Raw genomic sequence first — 17,301 nt, 5'->3', positions numbered from 1 at the left:
GCCTGGGCTACATGAGTACTGTTAGTATTCAGGCATCTGTACTGGCCTGCCCTTGGGGTCCTGACAGGATACGTCCTCAGTTGCAGCCTTTAAGAGCACATTTGCTACTTTTCCTTATAAAAGGTGGACCTTGCCCACCTCCCATCTCTTTCTCTCTTTTTCTCTCTCTTTTCTGCCACTGTTGTCCCCAGGGACCCGTCTCGGCCACCGTACCTCATTCTCTCTCCCTTCTCTCTCCTCTTCAAATAAATCTCCTATGTGAGCCTTGTTGTATGACGCAACTTCTCTTCGCGGCGTTTTTATTTTATTTTTTAAAAATATTTATTTACTTATTATGTATACAATATTCTGTCTGCATGTCTGCCTGCAGGCCAGAAGAGGGTACCAGACCTCATTACAGATGGCTGTGAGCCACCATGTGGTTGCTGGGAATTGAACTCAGGACCTTTGGAAGAGCAGTCTGTGCTCTTAACCACTGAGCCATCTCTCCAGCCCTTCATGGCATTTTTAAATTACAAGAACTTATCTCAAGAACAAGATAAAATGGTTTGGGAGCTGGCACGTGGGCCACTAAAGTGGTTGGCGCTTATGCTTAGGCAATCTAGGGTCTGAATAAGATCTTTATGTTGAGGGCAAGGGTTCTAGAGTTCACTTCTCGGCCACACACCTTCCTTTTTTCTGTCATTCAGTTCCTGTTTTCTAAACTGGTCACACAAAAGCCAGGCATGGGGGGGTCAAGAGTTAGCTGGGTAGTTTAAGAGCCCAAGTTCAGTGTTGGCGAGATGGCTCAGGGGTTAATAGCACTGGCTGCTCTTCCAGAGATCCTGAGTTCAATTCCCAGCACCACTTGGTGACTCATAACCATCTATATGAGATCTGGTGCCCTCTTCTGGTGTGCAGACATACATGCAGACAGAACACTAAATACATAATAAATCAATAAATCTTAAAAAATAAACAATCCAAGTTCAATTCCCAGCACCCACATGGGAGCTCACAACAGTTATGCAAATCAAGAACTCAAGTCCTGGAGGATCTGACACCCTTTTCTGACCTCCAAGCATATGGTGTCATACATGTACGCAAGACACCCATACACATAAAACAAATTAATCCAAAAATGAATTACAAGAAAAAAGCCACGAGTGGTGAAAGGGCAGGCCTTATATCTGAGCATTCAAAAGGCAGAGGCAGGCAGGCCTGCACGTTTGAGAGCCTCATGTAGGAAGCGATTTTCCAAGCCAGCTGTGGCTACATAGTAAGACCTGATGATAATAATAATAAGTCATGTAAAATAGTGTATGTGGCCTGTGATAGGGCTCAGGGGTAAAGCGATTGCTGCCAAGCCTGATGACTTGAGTTCGATCCCCAGGATCAACAAGGTGGAACCGACTCTCACAAGTTGCCCTCTGACCTCCACACACATTAAATGAGTGTGATAAGTTTTCAAATAACGTGTTAGATCTGGAAGCAGAATGCAAATAATTTGCTCTTATCGTCCCACTCCCAACCCAGCACTTGACCCAGGCACTAAGCCCCTGGTTTTGAGTTTTTGACAGTGTGAGAAAGAAGAAACACATGAACGCACCTCTTAGTGCGCCGACTTCAGGCCAGGTCAAGGGATCGGAAAGAGATTTACCTGGTTTAAAGAAGAGAGATTAGTGGAGTTGGGGCGGGGGAGGGGGAACCGGACACTGGACAAAGGCAGTGAGAGGATGGAACCTTCCTGACCCCGCGGCAGGAGAATGGCGGCCTTTGCCCGCCTGCTGGAGCGTCTCAGGTGGTTCGCTCGAGCTCAAGAGGCAGCAGAGCAGGAGACAGAGGTGGAACACAAGGTCCCCGGCGAGCCTGGGGGTCTCCTGGAGTCGCCCCGATGTTCGCAGAGGCTACATGGGGGTGCGGCGGCTGCACCCGGCCTGCGCTTCGGGGCGAGTGCGGTGCAGGGCTGGCGCGCGCGCATGGAGGATGCGCACTGCGCTCGGCTGGCTTTGCCTGGGCTGCCGTCGGGTTGGGCTTTTTTCGCAGTCCTGGATGGCCACGGGGGAGCGCGGGCTGCACGCTTCGGAGCGCGCCACCTCCCAGGTCACGTGCTGGGGGAGTTGGGTCCCGCGCCCCGGGAGCCGGAGGACGTGCGCCAGGCTCTGCGTAGTGCCTTCCTCCGCGCAGATGCGCATCTGCGCGCGCTCTGGCCCCTCAGCGACCCCGGAGGCTCGACGGCAGTGGTACTGCTTGTGTCCCCGAGCTTTCTCTACCTGGCGCATTGCGGGGACTCGCGCGCTCTGCTGAGCCGATCCGGCTCCATGGCTTTCTGTACCGAGGACCATCGTCCTCACCGGCCTCGGGAACGCGAGCGTATCCATGACGCTGGTGGCACCGTTCGTCGCCGGCGCGTTGAGGGCTCCCTGGCCGTGTCCCGCGCCCTAGGCGACTTCGCCTTCAAACAGGCACCCGGGAGACCTCCTGAGCTGCAGCTCGTGTCCGCTGAGCCCGAGGTGGCTGCGCTGGCACGCCAGGCCGAGGACGAGTTCGTGCTCCTGGCCTCCGATGGCGTGTGGGACGCCCTGTCTGGTGCGGACCTGGTGGGGCTGGTGGCGTCGCGCCTCCGTCTGGGCTTGGCGCCAGAGCAACTCTGTGCTCAGCTGTTGGACACGTGTCTATTCAAGGTCCTGGGGCCACTGCATGTGGGGAGGAGGGGTCTTTTATGATAAGGGGTGGGGCCGAGCTAGAGGGTGTACTAAAGGGCTTGGGATCCAGAGCAAGGATGCTTCGAACCAGTGATGGAGCATAGTACATAGGCACCGATAGCTAAGTGGCAGGGATTTAAGAGAAGGGGCGTGGCCTCTAAGAATAGAGTCCAAGCTAGGATTTCAGGCTCTCCTGAGATGTGTCCGAAATAGGAAGATCCCCTTAAATAGGAAGAATTTAAAAGACTTTAGACAGGCTTTTTTAAAAAAAAATTTAATTTATTTAATTGCACTACATACTGTATTGTGTGTGCGTGTTCATACAACATCACATGTGTGTAGGTCAAAGAACATCTTATATTAGTCAGTTCTCTCCTTCCATCATATGGGTCCTGGGGATCAAACTCAGGTTGTCAGGCTTGGTGGCAAGCGTCTTTTCCCACTGACATCTTGCTGGTTCGTGGCTTCTTTCTTTAATAAAGAGTGGTGGCTACGGTCTATAATGGGAATGGTCCAAGAGATGGGTCCGAATGGAAGCGAGAGCTTGGATGAAATAGTAAGATTGGCGAGGGGGACTCCCAACACCAGGATTGCTGGGAAAGCCATGGTCTCAAAGGCATGGGACCCTGGGAAGGTTTTTGACTCTCCCACGAGGCTTCTCTTTCTTCATCTTATCCAGGGAAGTTTGGATAACATGACTTGCATGGTGGTCTGCTTCCCAGGGGCCCCCAGGCCTTGTGAGGAGGCAATCAGAAGGGAGATGGCTTTAGACGCAGCCCTGAGCCACAAAGTTGCCGGTGAGCAGTCTTCAAATGACCAGTGGGAGGGGCGGTTGGCAAATATGGGCTCTCTCTACTCACCTCCTCCTCAGAGCTGTATTCCTCTGCTCAGGAACCCCCATGCCTAAACACAGTTTTCAGGACCCTGGCGTCAGAGGACATCCCAGGCTTGCCTCCCGGAGGAGGGCTCCATAGCAAGTGAGTTGGAGTGAGGGGGGGCGGGATGAGGCAGGGTGACAGGACCAGATCTCCTCTTCAGGGCTTCCCTATGCTCTCTAGGGCCACTGTCATTGCCGAAGCTTACTCCAAACTCCGTCAGACCTCAGAGGAATGTCAAGAGGTAAGGCTCTGTCTCTTTGGGTCCCTCCTCAACCTGCGCTACAACCCTGCCTGCTGGCCATGTAAGACTTTAAGACAATCCTGAAGCCATTTTTGACAATTCTGAATCCTCTCAGCCTCTGTGCCATAGTGCTTCCCCTCCTCCCCTGGGAACCAAGGACCTAACAGCTACACTCGCACGTACTCAGTTCCTGAACAATTACCCATATACGTATATTTTGATTCAGTCCCCTGGGAAACGGGGTCAAAATGACCTCTTACCTCATCTGATCTGGCAACAGCTCTCCAGTCAATTATTGGTAACAACTCCCCTTGCTTCTGTGGCCCCTTTAAAAGTAGACTGTACCAGCTATTTGAGGTCTCTCGGCTTCCCGAATGCTGAGGGACCCTGTCATGACAGAATTAATAAAATCCTCATGCTTTTGCATCTGCTGTGGTGTGTGAGATGGTCTCTGAGGGCGACTCCTTCTTGGTGTTTGGACGCTAGAGTCCAACAGCCACACCCCTGCCACTCTGGCAAGGACATCACCACCAAGCTCTGGCTCTGACCCTAGTCTAGACCTGTACTGTTGTTTTAATATTTTTTATAAGTTTTATCCTTTTTATTTATGTGTGTTAGGGGTGTATATATGTGGGTGTGCGTGCCACGCTGCAGTTATGGAGACCTAAGAACTACCCACTGGGGTCAGTCCTCTCCTTCTACCACGTGGGTCCCAAGAACTGACCTCAGATCATTAGGCGTGGAGACAATTGTTTTTGCCTGATAAGCAGTCTCACAGCCCCTTTAAATTTTGGAGGGGTATTTTTTAAATTTAAGACAAGCATAGTGTCACAGGCCTTTAATCCCAGCACTCGGGAGGCAGAGGCAGGGGTATCTCTGTGAGTTTGAGGCCAGCCTGGTCTACAGAGCTAGTTCCAGGACAACCAGGGCTACACAGTGAGACATTGTCTCAAAAAAAAAAAGGATAAAAAATAAATCCAAAAATAATCAACTAATAAATAAACTAAAGGGCCATATGTATATATGAATCGGTGGTGGAATACTTCTCTAGAATGTCCAAGGCCCTTGGTTCACTCCTCAGTGCTTCAAAAACAACAGATAAGGGCAGACGAGATGCTCAGTGGGTCACAGTACCTACTGCTCTTCCAGAGGACCCGTGGACCACAGCTGCAGCTCCCGCACTTCCGAGTTGAAGTCACCCGGGAAGACATGTGACCCTGTTAAAAAAAATGAAAGAAAGAAAAAGAAGGGGGAGGGTTCTGCCGCTCTCAGTGGCCTCTGCACACATGAAATGTACAAATGCAAAACACCCATATACTTAACATTCTATTTATTTATTTATTTTGGTTTTTTTGAGACAGGGTTTCTCTGTAGCTTTGGAGCCTGTCCTGGAACTAGCTCTTGTAGACCAGGCTGGCTTCGAACTCACAGAGATCTGCCTGCCTCTGCCTCCCGAGTGTTGGAATTAAAGACATGCACCACCACCACCCAGCAAAATTCAAATTGTTTTTCATTTTTAAAAAGAAAACCAAAAAAAAAAGAAAAACAAAATGGGGTGGAGGAGGCTTCTAGAAGGCTGAGGGGGGCGCTGACAGGCAGCTTTACCCTCCCCCACGTTTTGTCTTACAGAAGAGGTGAGATGGTGTGGAAACCACCAGCACCCATTCAACCCTTGACTTGAACTCAGGCCTGACAGCGGCCATCCTCTGGGGACCATCTGCATAGCTCAGGGGGAATCTGTGCTTCCCTACATGAGAGGCAGAGGACGGACGGCCAGCCATGGAGGAACCTAGAATCTTCATTTCCATTTCCCCTCTCGTACTTCCCCCACATGAGTCTCATGAGGGGGGAACTCCACCGTCACCTAACAGTGACCAAAAAAAAAAAAAAGCCGAGCATGGTTCCTTTTTTTTCACCCTTAATATTTAAAGCCAAACAGATCTTAAGTGATTTGTGTAAAACAGTCTTTCTGTTTTTTTAAAACCTGTTCTACAAGGAGGTGGTAAGAGATCTGAATATTAAATTTTTTGAATCAATAAAGCAATTCCAAGTGCATTCCCGTTTCTTTGTTGTTTTCTTTTAATTATTCCTATTTGTTTTGTGTTTATGTGTGTGTGGAAGCTCATGCCACGGCAGGCACATGGCGGTTAAAGGACACCTTTGAGGAGCTGGTTCTGGGGATGAACTCGGGTCCTCAGGATTGGCAGTAAAGCTCCACTGCTGAGCCAACTTGCTTTTTTTGTTTTCTTTTTTTACCCCCCCCCCCGCGTTTCCCTTTCAGGCATTTGTTTATTTTTCTGTATAGGTGCGTTTTGCCTGCATTTATCGACAGGTATTGCATTTGTGCCTTGTGCCGGCAGAGGCCAGAAGAGGGCATCAGATCCCCTCTGACTGGATTTACATAGCGTTGGGAACTGTACCAGGATGCTAGGAACCAAACCAAATTCCTCTACAAGAGCAGTAAGTTCTCTTCTTTTTCTTCTTTGCCGAGCCATCTCGCTCGGCAAAGACCATGTTGCCCAGGAGAACCTTGAACCGGAAGCCTTCCTGCCTTGGCCTCTCAGGTGCTGAGGCCACAGGAACACACCGCTTCTTCCAGTTCCATGTTTTCTTTTCTCCTTCTTTCTTTCTTTTTCTCTTTCTTTTTTAATTTTTTTATTTTTGCTTTTCAAGACAGGGTTTCTGTATAGCTTTAGAGCCTGTCCTGGAACTCACACTGTAGACCAGAGATCCACCTGTCTTTATACCTCCTAAGTGCTGGAATTAAAGGCAAGGCATGCGCCACCACCATCTGGCTCAGCTCCACATTTTCTTGTAAAAAGTGGCTTGTTAGCCAGGCGATGGTGGCACACGCCTTTAATCCCAGCACTCGGGAGGCAGAGGCAGGCGGATCTCTGTGAGTTCGAGACCAGCCTGGTCTACAGAGCGAGTTCCAGGACAGGCTCCAAAGCCACAGAGAAACCCTGTCTCGAAAAACCAAAAAAAAAAAAAAAAAATGGCTTGTTGCCAGGCACGATGGCACCAGTTTGTGATTCCAGTACTTCCAGGATTGATGCAAAGATGATCCAGGAGCTCAAGACCCTCGCTAGCCACATATGGAGTTTGAATTGCACGAGACCCTATCTAAAAAAAAAAAAGCCGGGGAGGCTCACTGGTTAAGAGTGCTTGCTGCACAGTCATGAATGAGGACCTGAGTTTGAATTCACACAGGCAGACACCCTGAAAATGCCTGTAACTCCAGCTCCAAGAGATCTGATACCCTGTCTGACCTCCATAAGCGAGCAGGTGCATGCACCACCACACACTCCTGTATTTACGCCCGATAAATCAGTCAATTAAATTAAAAATTAATTAAAAAGTGCACGCCTTTAATCCTAGCACTCTGAAGGCAGAAGCAACTGGATCTGTGAGTTCGAGGTCAGCCTGGCCTACAGAGTGAGTTCCAGGACAGCCACCCTGTCTATGTACGTAGAGACACCCTGTCTCAGAAACAAAACAAAAAAGTGATTTACTTAGTCCCTGGTCAGCAAATGTGCAGTGAGCAAGTGCTGTCTCATCAAACCCCGTGCATAGCTGGGAGCCAGCCCAGTGCACTGAGATCAGGAGGCCCAGTGCAGCCGACTACTCTGTTTGGGGAGACAGCACACAAGGGGACTAAAAAGTAGAGTCATCAGGAAACAATACAGGGACTAAGAGGAGAAAATGACCAAGGAGGTTCACTTGACATTAATTTTTTTTTCTCAAAATCTTGGGCTGGGTAGATGGTTCAGCAGATACCACCAAGACTGACACCCCGAGTCTGATAACCTGGAACCCACGTAGTGGAGGTCAGAGGATGGCTTGTGGGCATTGATTCTCTCCTTCCACCATGTTGGTCGCAGGAATTGGACTCATATCCTTGGGGTCAGCGGCAAGTATATTTACCTGTTGAGCCATCTCTGTGGTACTGATTTTATATTCTAAAGGTGCTGTAAGAAAAACATGTAAGCCCCGGGTGGTAGTGATGCAATCCTTTAATCCCAGCACTCAGGAGGCAGAGGCAGGTAGACGTCTGTGAGTTTGAGGCCAGCCTGGTCTATAAGAGCTAGTTCCAGAACAGCGAGGCTGATTATACAGAAGCACCTTGCCTTGCAAAACAAAAAAACGGCTCAGTGGTTAAGAGCACTGGCTGCTCTTCCAGAGGACCTGGGTTCAATTGTGGCAGCTGAGAGCTGTCTGTAACTCCACGATCTGACACCCTCACACAGACATACATGCAGGCAAAATGCCAATGCACAGAACAGTAAATAAATTATTTTTACAAAGGCAACCAATAAAAAAAGATGCTTGGGGCTGAGCATGTATCTGAGTGGTGTCGTCTTGTTCCATGAGCAGAAGGCTTGGGCTGTGTATCCCAGAAGTGCTGCGTGCACAAACAAGTGGACCAAGACTATGCCTACTATGCTTAAAGGAATTCCACCGGGACTTTGTGTGCACCTGTCCATGTGTGCGGGTGGCCGTGTGCAAGCGTGTGTGGTTAGAGGTCAGTCACTGCAGGAACATTTTCCTTGACTGTTCTTAGCCTTATTTTAGGGACAGCGCCTCTCCAAAGCTGGATGTCATTAATTCAGTTGGCCAATGAAGCACAGGGTTCTTCCAAGTCCTGCTGGCCCAGGGCTGAAGGGTTAAGAGCTCTACTTTTACATGGGTTCTGTGGACCACAGACTAGTACTCGGGATGGCAGAACAGGCACTTCACAGTCTGACCCATCTCGCCAGCCCTGCTAATGAGACTTTCATAGAGAAAGTGTGCTAGCTCTTGCTATGGTACAGGTGGCACAGAGCTTGGCCCTTTCCACTTCACAGATGGGCAAACGGGAACTCACATGCAACCGGGTTCTCCTTCAGTTTTAACTGTTGTCCCAGGCTGGCCTCTAATTCACTGAGATCTGCTTTTGCCTCTGCCTCCTGAGAGCCAGAATCAAAGGTGTAAAACTGGCTTATTTGTGTTTTATATTTTCAAAAGATTTACTTGTATGAATTTTAACTACGTATGTGTGTGGAGGGGCGCGCACGTGTTTGTCTGTGTGGGGTGCAGTGCCCTGTGTGAGTGCAGTGCCCTGGAAGGACAGAGACCTAGGATACCCTAGAACTGGAATTACAGGCAGTTATGAATCTCGTGAGTGCTGAGAATTGAACTTGGGTCCTATGAAGAGTAGCAATTGTTTGTAACTGCTGAGCCATCCCCACACCCGTTTTGTGTTCTTAAATATGCAACCTCAGATGACTTTGAAGTCACTCTACAGCCCTTTGAGTTGGCCTTAGACCCGCGATTCTCCTGCCTCTGTCTCCTGGTTTGTGGCACCACAGCTAGCTGACTGGATTTTTCAGTAGACAATTAGAAGAGTTTGGTGTGAATGAAAGAGGTTCTTGCAGGTGAAGGCCAGCAAGGAGCGAGCTACGAGGAAATGGACTAGCTAAAGGCCACATGGGTTTGATTCTCCGTGAGTCATCGGGGACCCAAACAAGACTATCATTGGCTGAACCCATTCCCCACCTCCATGCCTCAGTTTCCCAATTTGTAAGGCTTTTCTGGTGCTTTCCAGAGGTTAACGCCTTTCACCCTGCCAGGTGGAGCTCTATAGGAGGGGCGTGTCCATATGATGATGATGTAACCCTGGGTGGGGCCTATGGGACTCACTGCGGAAGCCTTGGAGGGTGTCTGGGCTCGACTTAGCCCGGGCGTGTGGGGGGAGGGGTCCTCAAGAGGAGGGTCTTTGGGCCTCTGAGCCTACGGGGTTGCTGAGACGATCTTACTGTCTTCCGTGGGTGAAACTAAACAGTAGCTGAGCACCAGTGGGGAGCAGATTAGGGGTCCCATCCCTACTCCTGTGCACCTAGTCGATCCTCACCTTCACCCCCGCCCCCACCCCAGCCGCGACCCGGCGGCGGTGAGTCAGCGGCCCCGCCGCGCCCCCTCGCTCACTTCCTCCACACCTTCCCCGGGAGGGTGGGGGGCGGCGAGGGGTGGGGCCCGGCCTGAGAAGCGAGATCTGGGGAACACGGGACTTGCCAAAGTGTTACTTAAAGGTGGAAATTGAAGAGATTCCCTTGCTTAACCGGGGAGCCTCCCCGCCCCCACCCCAAACTGATCAGAAGTCCACGGAGCGAGCAAGACGCGAAAACCTGCAACCCCAGATCTATACCTAAAAATTCAATAGTGGAGACAGCTAGAGATCAAAGAAAGGCCCCTCTCTTCCATCACATTTCCCATTCCAACTCGGGGGTGAGGCTCAGGGTGCACCCCCACGCCACCAGGCTGGGGAAGGAGTGCAATTGCGGAAGCCGAAGGTTCCGCGTTGCCTTTTAAACGCTCTCCATCCCCCGCCTGGAGGTGTCCACGGCCCCTTTAAGGCGCGGGGCATTGTGGGTGCGGGGAGTGGAATTTTGGAACGAAATGTAGCAAAGAGAGTACAGTAGTAAGAGTAACCGCGAAGGTGCTGTCTGCCGAGGGTGTGCGCCGGAGAGGTCCGGACTCTCCACCCCGCTTTCCAACGCTGGGGATCTCAGTCCAGCAGAGCACCAGAGGGAGGAGGCGCCCGAGGACCCGCCCCGGCCCGGTCCACGTTCTCCCCAGGAAGCTGGACTCTATGGGGCGGGACCCCGAGAGAGACTGAGCAGAACCTGGAGCCAGCCCCGCACCCCTGCACTTCTATTCAGGGGCGCCCCGGGAGCACTCCCCGTGGGCGCGCCGCCCGCCCTCCGCGCAGCCATGAGGTGAGCCCCGAACCCCCAGCCCGGTTCCATGCCAGCTCAGCGCCCCGCCTTTGTCCCCCTCACCCCAGCTCGTCCAGGGCTGGATTTAGGGGACACTGGCTTTGGGCGTCCCAACTCTGAGCCGATGCCTCCTGGAGCGATCTGTAAATATCGACACCCACTTTCTCCGCACTACTCCCTAAAGGCTTGAGGCGGCGCCGGCTGAGGTTCTCCTGGTGGCTTTCAGGTTTAGGGAAGCTCTCGGGACTCAGAATTTGAAGACTTTTGAGGGAGCACCTCCGAGTTGGCCGATAGGTAGAACCATCCGGTTTAAGCGGGACTCAGAGTTACCGCCCCAAACTCAAGTCTAGGTCTTGGGGAGGTTGTGGGAGGCTGCCTTGAGAGCCGAGCCCTGAAACTCTGAACCTCGGGTAGTGGTTGTGGTCTTCGGACCCCCGCGTCTGGAGCGCTGGACGAACGTCCTGGAACGGGACTGCGGTCCTTAACTTCGGGGTTACTTCTTGATGCCTCTAAATTTGGGGGACACGGAGATTCTCCTATGGAGGGGGTTTGCGAATCTGACCCACGGGCCTGGAGGGTCTGGATGGGACTTCGCTCCCGCTAAGTACCCCAGCTGGGTCCTAGGGCCTGGGAGCAGTCCAGGCCCAGGGCGGCGCTGCCCCCCCCCCGCGCACCTGGTGGCTCGAGTAGGAGGGGGCGCGGCAGCTGGGGGAGGGGGGGGCCTTTGTCTTCCTGACTCACCTGTCGAGACAGCTGGTGTGGGGGGCGGGCCCCCGAGTGAGCACTGTGGGCCAGCTGCTTTCCCCACATCACGGCCCCTCCCCCTGGGCTCTCAATGTCGACCGGTGTCACCCCTCTTCCCCAAGCCGTGGGATTGGAGGAGGGGGCGCTGGAAAGCGTCAAGGTCACAGCCTTCTCCCTCAGGAACCCAAGCTTACCAGCTTCTTCCAGCCCTCTTCTCTGGAATTTAATCCTGGGGGTGAGGGAGACCTAGGGATTTATTTATTTATTTAATGACTTCTCTGGACATGCCCTGAACTCCAGGGCTCACCTGAGGGCGGAGCCTGGGCCGGCAGAGGCCTCCCCCTCAGCGCCCCCATAATCTCTCCCTTGGGGCTACATCTTGACAATACTATCTCCCTTCCTCCACTTTGGCTGGGACTTCCTGCCCCAAAGCCCCTGGCTAGGGGAGGAGTCTCCTGGGGACAGTTTGGGCTTAACCCCCTTGTGCACATCCTCCACTTTTGCCCTCTGACATCAGGGTGACTTTCCTGTCTAGGACCCTGAGCGAGGACCCCTCCCACCCTCACACGTCTGTTTCTTGGTATGTGGGAGTGTTGGGATCTGGAGCTCGAAGGGACGTCGAGACACCCTGGAGACTTCCTGTCTGTTCTTCCCTCCCCCACGGGAGTACTGTCCCCCGAAAGGGGGTCAGTTCCTTCACTCGTTCCCCCCCCTTCTCCTGCTGCCCCCAGTCCCGCCCCTCCCCCACCCGTTTCCGGTCCCAGGCCCGGTGGAAGGCGGATGGCGGATGTCCGAGTTAGTGCCGCCTCACTCGCTGAGACCGTAAAAGGGCAGGAGCAACGTCTAGGCCGGCCCCCTGCACCCCCACCCCCACCCCCGGCCCTCCCGAAGCCCGCCCTCCTCTGGCTGTGACAAACCTCCCTCCCCTGAGGGTGGAGGGTCCTGGGCTGTCACTTTAATCCTAGGACAACTAGGAGTAAAAGAAAGAGTGCAGGAGACCCAAACCCTATTTTCAGCTGGGTAAACTGAGGCCCGGAGACTGAGAAGCCTGAGTCCAGGGTCCTCAAAGGTTCTTGGGCTGCGTTGGGGAAGAGGCAGACGGGTTTGACTGGGGACAACCCTGGGGGCAGTGGGAAGGGAGGTAGCTGAGATGGAAAATTACAAGATATGGTTCTTTTTCTCCCAGTTTGACAAATATTTGTCGAGTGTCTGCTGCATCCGGGAGCTGGAAAGGCAGAGCAGGGGTCAGAGGTCTGAAGGCTCTTGGGCAGACAGAGTTTTAAAGCATTTGGGTTCATTCCTTTCCCCTTGCAATAACAGAAGCAGCAACTGTTATTTTATTTTGAAATGATGAGGTGGGTTCAGCCAGGCATCTTTGTGCCAGGCGCTGTAATATGGGTCTGATTCCATTTTAAACCTCCACCATAGTTAAGTGTGATGCTAGTGCAAGTTTGTGTCCTGGTCTTGCCCCCATTTTACAGGTAGTAAAACGGAGGCACAGAGACATTAAGGAAATGACCTATTAAAGTTGAACAGTTTGGGAGTTCAGTGCGGTGACTCATGCTTGTAACGGTAGCACTTGGAGCTACTACTTGGAGGGCAGCTTGGGCTACTGAGTCCCTGTATCAAAAGTAAATATGTAAAAATCAAAGAGTTTGGTGGTGGTAACATTTGAATTTGTGTCCAGGACTGTCTAAGTCTAGTGGTATTATAGAAAAAGGAAAATAGAATCTTTGTGCAGGGCTTTTGTTTTTTGTACAAATAACACACTTTTATGATTAAAAAAACATTTTCCCCCAAAGTCATCCTGTGCTATGTAGCAAGTTTGAGGTCAGCGTGGGCTATGGAGGAAGTAGGTTCTAGGTCAGTCTGGGCTGCACCGAGCCTGTGTCAAATCAACTGCCTTTACCATCCTTTTCACCTAGGAGAAACTGGGGGAGGCCTGGACGAAGGGAGTAAAACGAACCCCCTAAATACATACAGAATGTGACCTGCTTCAGGATGGTGTGAGTGTGCTTGTGTGCGTGCGTGTGTGCGTGCGTGTGTGTATGTGTGTGTGAAGTTTCATGGTCTTGGGGGTTGTAAGCAGCAAAGGGAAGGGCCAGACTGAATGAGGAAGGTGCCCACCCTTGGTCACCTCTGTCCCCTCCCCCTTAGGACTCCCAGCTGTCAGGGGGGTGTCAGTTGCGGGTTTGTGGGTTCTGGCCTCTGTTGACCCCTTTATTTTTATAACAGACTCAGTGAGCTGGGGATTCTCGGGCTGGAAACTGAATTTAGACGGAGGGTAGGGTTGGGGACTGGCTGCCCAGGGAGGACAGAGACCCCAAAAGAAATTGCAGCCACTCACCCTGCCATCCTCCATCCATGCCGAGTTCCTAGCTGTGTAATTTTCTGTTCGGATTTTTTTTCTTAGAAAAAAAAGTTTGTTTTTACATTTATTTATTTTGGTGAGGGTGTGTGTGTGTGAGGGATGTGGAATTTAGAAACAGCTATGGGAGTCACATCTCCTTCCATCCACCACGTGGTTGCTGGGAATCTAAGTCTGGTCCTCAGTCATCGGGGTTGGCAGCAGTCACCTTTACCACTGAGCCATCTTCCCAGCTTTCTATCTCCCAAGAGCTGGGGTCACAGGTGTGTCCCTTTTGTGGGGATTTTCCATTGCAGCTCCTTGTGTCTCCTTGAGTCTCGCCACGTGGCCTAGGCTGACTGACTTGAAGCCATACAAAGATCCTCCTGCCTCTGCCTCCCAGAACAAGATCCCAGGCTTATACTGTCTAGCCCAGAATAGTTAGCCCTCCTTTATTTCCTTTGCTGAGACATCAGGTCCCCAAGGATCCCTTTGGCTCCCTTCACATCCCGAGGACCCGGAATGGCACTGGCGCTTAGGAGGACTCAGCAGTTATAAAGAGCAGACTCCACTGTAGCCGCTGACATCGGGAGGTCAGCGACAGTGCTGTTCCCAACCGGCTGCATTCAGCAAACCGATGAGCTGGACTGGGGCTAGCCTGTGACACGTGATGAAATGCAGACACAGAGAGGTAAAGACACTTGGCAGAGATCACACAGCCAGGGAGAGAGCAAGTGAGCCCGGGAGGCTCCCATTTGAACCAACGTTTAACCTCATTGGAAGATGAGAAAACAGTGGGGGTTGATATTTTTACAAAGGCAAAGGACTGTGGCTCAAAGGGGGGCTGCTTTAAAAAAAAAAAGGTGGCAGCTGACACAGGCAGCTTCTGAGGTGACAAGGGCCTGAGAGGAAAACACACTTCCAAATTTTCATGCTTTTGACCTGATTCGCTATTTCTTAACCTTTTCTGTTTTAAGCACTTTTTTTCCCTCGAGGCAGGGTTTCTCCGTATAACAGCCCAGGCTGCACTAGTCCACCTGCCTCTGTCTCCGGAGTACAGGGATTAAAGGCTGCGCCACCACTGCCTGGCCTGTTTGTTTGTTTTTTGTTGTTTTCCCTTAAGGTTGTGAGGTTGTGAGCCACGATGTGGGTGCTGGGAATTGAACTCAGGACCTCAGAAGAGCAGCCAGTGCTCTAAACCTTTGAGCCATCTCTCCAGCTCCTGCTGGCCTGTTTTAAGGATTTTTTTAAAATCATTTATTTTGATTTTGGTTGTGTGATGGTGAGAGGAAAACTTGTGGGAGTCTGTCCGTTCTCCCCTTGCGCCAATGTGTGCTTCCGGGATTGAACTCGAGTCCTGAGGCTTGGAGGCAGCACCTTCACCATCGCGTGTTTATCCGTGACAGGGTGGCACCGTGTAGCACGGGCTGGCCTCATACTTGAGATTTTCCTTTGCCTCTGCCTCCTGAGTGCTGGGGTGACAAAGGATTCAGGCCCCATCCAGCTGAGGCTGGTTCTGGTTTTTGTTTTTATCTTGGGCTTGAGCTGCAAGGGTGTCTCCAGCCTGCCAAGCAGGAAGGATTGCTGGTGCAGATGAGGTGGAGGGCTTCTGGCGGGGACGGCAGGCATCTAGACAGACAGAGTCGGGGATGAGCCAGGGGAGAGGGGATGCCGGAACAGAATGAAGGTTACAGCCGCGAGCACAGGGGACCTCCCTTGGAACCACAGCGGACCTGGCTTTGGAGGATGAGGACACTGAGATTGGGTCTTAACAGGTTCTGGGTCTTTCTATAAGGTCATCCTTAAAGCCTCTTTGAGGATTACCCAGCCAGCAGTGTTGTCTCTGGACCAGAGGACCACCTGGGAGGCCAAAGTGCACCTGGGTGGGGCCGTGATAACCTGGGCATCTGGCCAGAGTATGCCCTGGGTGTGGATGGCAGGTGTGGGTGAGGCTTTAACCCTGACCTGCCAAGGGTGCCTGAGCCAGAAACAGTCCCTGAAGCTATGCTTGTTTCAGACGACGCCTGTAATGTGCGTAGGACACACAGCTCTGTGGTTAAGACTAGCACCTGGGAGACATCTGGCTTCAGAGCCTCGCTCTGCCACACAGGGGCTGTGTGACTATGGGTGGGATACACAACCTCTCTGGGCCCTCTCCTAGAGGAACAGCATCCATCCTGAAGTGAGACTCGGGAAGGCTCAAGGCCTGGGCCCGGCTAAAGCGCTGGTGATAGCGGAGCAGCATACTTGCAAAGTTGGGTGCTAGGCGCAGTCTGCAATGCCGGGGCCTGCCAAGGGGCTTTCCCTGCTGAACTCTACCGCATGGCATCAGACCCCAGACCCGCCATTGTGGGGTGCAGTTTCTCTCCCCTGGAAACCACAAACTTCTTCTTTTGAGGAAAAAGCCTGGTGGGGGTGGGGTGGGCTTCCCCCCACTTCCCCTGTCTGGTGGGGGTAGGTGGGGCCTACGCTCCTCCCACTTCCCCTGTCTGTGTGTGACCTTGGCCAAGTTACTTCCTGTCTGGAGCCCTAGTGCCTGCCCTGGAGGAGAACTGAACCTCCCAGGACAGGTGTATGAGGGGGAGTCTTGTGTGATGGAGATGTTCGGGGCACCCTAGTACTGGCAGTACTGAGCACTCAGCACCCCAGTACTGAGTGACAGAGTACTCAGTAGAACCATGCCCAGTCCTTTAACTAAACTCATTCCTCCTCCTCACAGCCTGTAGGAGGTGGGGCCCATCATGTCTTCCCTGAGTAAGGACGGGAATCAGCTCTCTGGGTCATGTGGAAGACGACTTCGGTGGGGGGGTTTGAACCCAGGTCTGTGGTGTCAGACTCCAAACCTGAGCTGACTTATCACGGTATCAGCCAGTGGCCCTCCTCCGCCCCTTCGGGCCCCCAGGTTGGGCCAACTACGCCATACCATGAGGTAGAGGTAGGTGTTCCTCTGCTCCTGAACACACTGGTGACAGGGAGGTCTGTGTGGGCCTCCTCAGTGTCTCCATCACCAGCCACAGGGCGTGACAGCGCAGCCAGGAATGTAAGCCAAATGGCTGTTTGTGCCTTGGGGAACCAGAAGGACCAGGTGGCCAGTAAAAGCAGCCCCTGGGGAAGCGCACCAGGAAGGATCAGATCTTTCCTTTCCTCACACTTCCTGCCCTTCAGTTGCAGCTTCCTCTTCTGATCTGAGCAGAGAGCAGAGATGGGACTAGAGGGGGGAAACTGAGGCCAGACAGGAGCTGTTCTAACCTCACTTCTTGGTTGTCTACTAGTTCTGGCATCTCTGCCTTTTCTAGTCAACCTGTATTCGCTTTTGGTTGAGGTTCTGGAGGCTGAGCCCAATACCCTGAGCAAGCCGCCTGGTCCTCACCTCAAGCCTTTGGGCCCTACTTATCTCCCTTTCTGCCTCTTCCTGTGTACGGCCTGCCTGTCCATCTTTTCCCACAGCGTCCTCCTCTGTCAGTCTGTATCTTTTTTAAAATAGCACTGTGGATTCTACCAAGGGCCTTGAGAAAGCTGGACAGACAAGCATTCTACCTCTAAGCCAACCCCCAGCCCCTCACTGGGGGATTCTAGGCAGGGTCTCTACCACTGAGCCACACCCCAGCCCCTCACTGGGGGATTCTAGGCAGGGGCTCTACCACTGAGCCAC

General features: G+C 52.4%; 2 protein-coding genes across 4 annotated transcripts in view; both read left to right on the top strand.

The window, feature by feature from the left end:
* The first annotated feature begins 1,745 nt into the window (after nucleotides 1–1,745).
* Nucleotides 1,746–5,839, top strand: Ppm1n (protein phosphatase, Mg2+/Mn2+ dependent 1N (putative)). Of its 2 annotated transcripts, none has more exons than XM_026777600.1 (5): nucleotides 1,746–2,663; nucleotides 3,364–3,481; nucleotides 3,556–3,661; nucleotides 3,743–3,803; nucleotides 5,436–5,839. In XM_026777600.1, the coding sequence occupies exons 1-5, from the start codon at nucleotides 1,746–1,748 to the stop codon at nucleotides 5,439–5,441; spliced, it is 1,209 nt and encodes a 402-aa protein (XP_026633401.1). In that variant the 3' UTR covers nucleotides 5,442–5,839. The 2 variants fall into 2 exon arrangements, with proteins under 2 accessions (XP_026633401.1, XP_005370335.1); XM_005370278.2 differs by having other exon boundaries at nucleotides 5,433–5,839.
* A 4,357-nt stretch (nucleotides 5,840–10,196) lies between these two features.
* Vasp (vasodilator stimulated phosphoprotein) overlaps nucleotides 10,197–17,301 on the top strand; it is a 15,411-nt gene continuing 8,306 nt past the window's right edge. For both annotated transcript variants that reach the window (XM_005370277.2, XM_005370276.2), the window contains exon 1: nucleotides 10,197–10,558. In XM_005370277.2, coding sequence (XP_005370334.1) covers nucleotides 10,554–10,558 — 5 coding nt within the window. In that variant the 5' untranslated portion in view covers nucleotides 10,197–10,553. The remainder of the gene's footprint in view (nucleotides 10,559–17,301) is intronic.

The sequence above is a fragment of the Microtus ochrogaster genome, unplaced genomic scaffold (genome assembly GCF_000317375.1).
Source record: "Microtus ochrogaster isolate Prairie Vole_2 unplaced genomic scaffold, MicOch1.0 UNK74, whole genome shotgun sequence".
Classification (NCBI taxonomy): domain Eukaryota; kingdom Metazoa; phylum Chordata; class Mammalia; order Rodentia; family Cricetidae; genus Microtus; species Microtus ochrogaster.
Note: the sequence above shows the minus strand (reverse complement) of the source record. Positions and strands in the feature narration are given on the sequence as shown.

What these genes read in the sequence shown, in the direction of transcription:
- Ppm1n (XM_005370278.2), top strand. Translation starts at nt 1,746, where the DNA reads ATGGCGGCCTTTGCCCGCCTGCTGGAGCGTCTCAGGTGGTTCGCTCGA. An exon ending in TGGACACGTGTCTATTCAAG is followed by an intron (nt 2,664 to 3,363) that starts GTCCTGGGGCCA and finishes CATCTTATCCAG; the next exon opens with GGAAGTTTGGATAACATGAC. An exon ending in GGAGGAGGGCTCCATAGCAA is followed by an intron (nt 3,662 to 3,742) that starts GTGAGTTGGAGT and finishes TATGCTCTCTAG; the next exon opens with GGCCACTGTCATTGCCGAAG.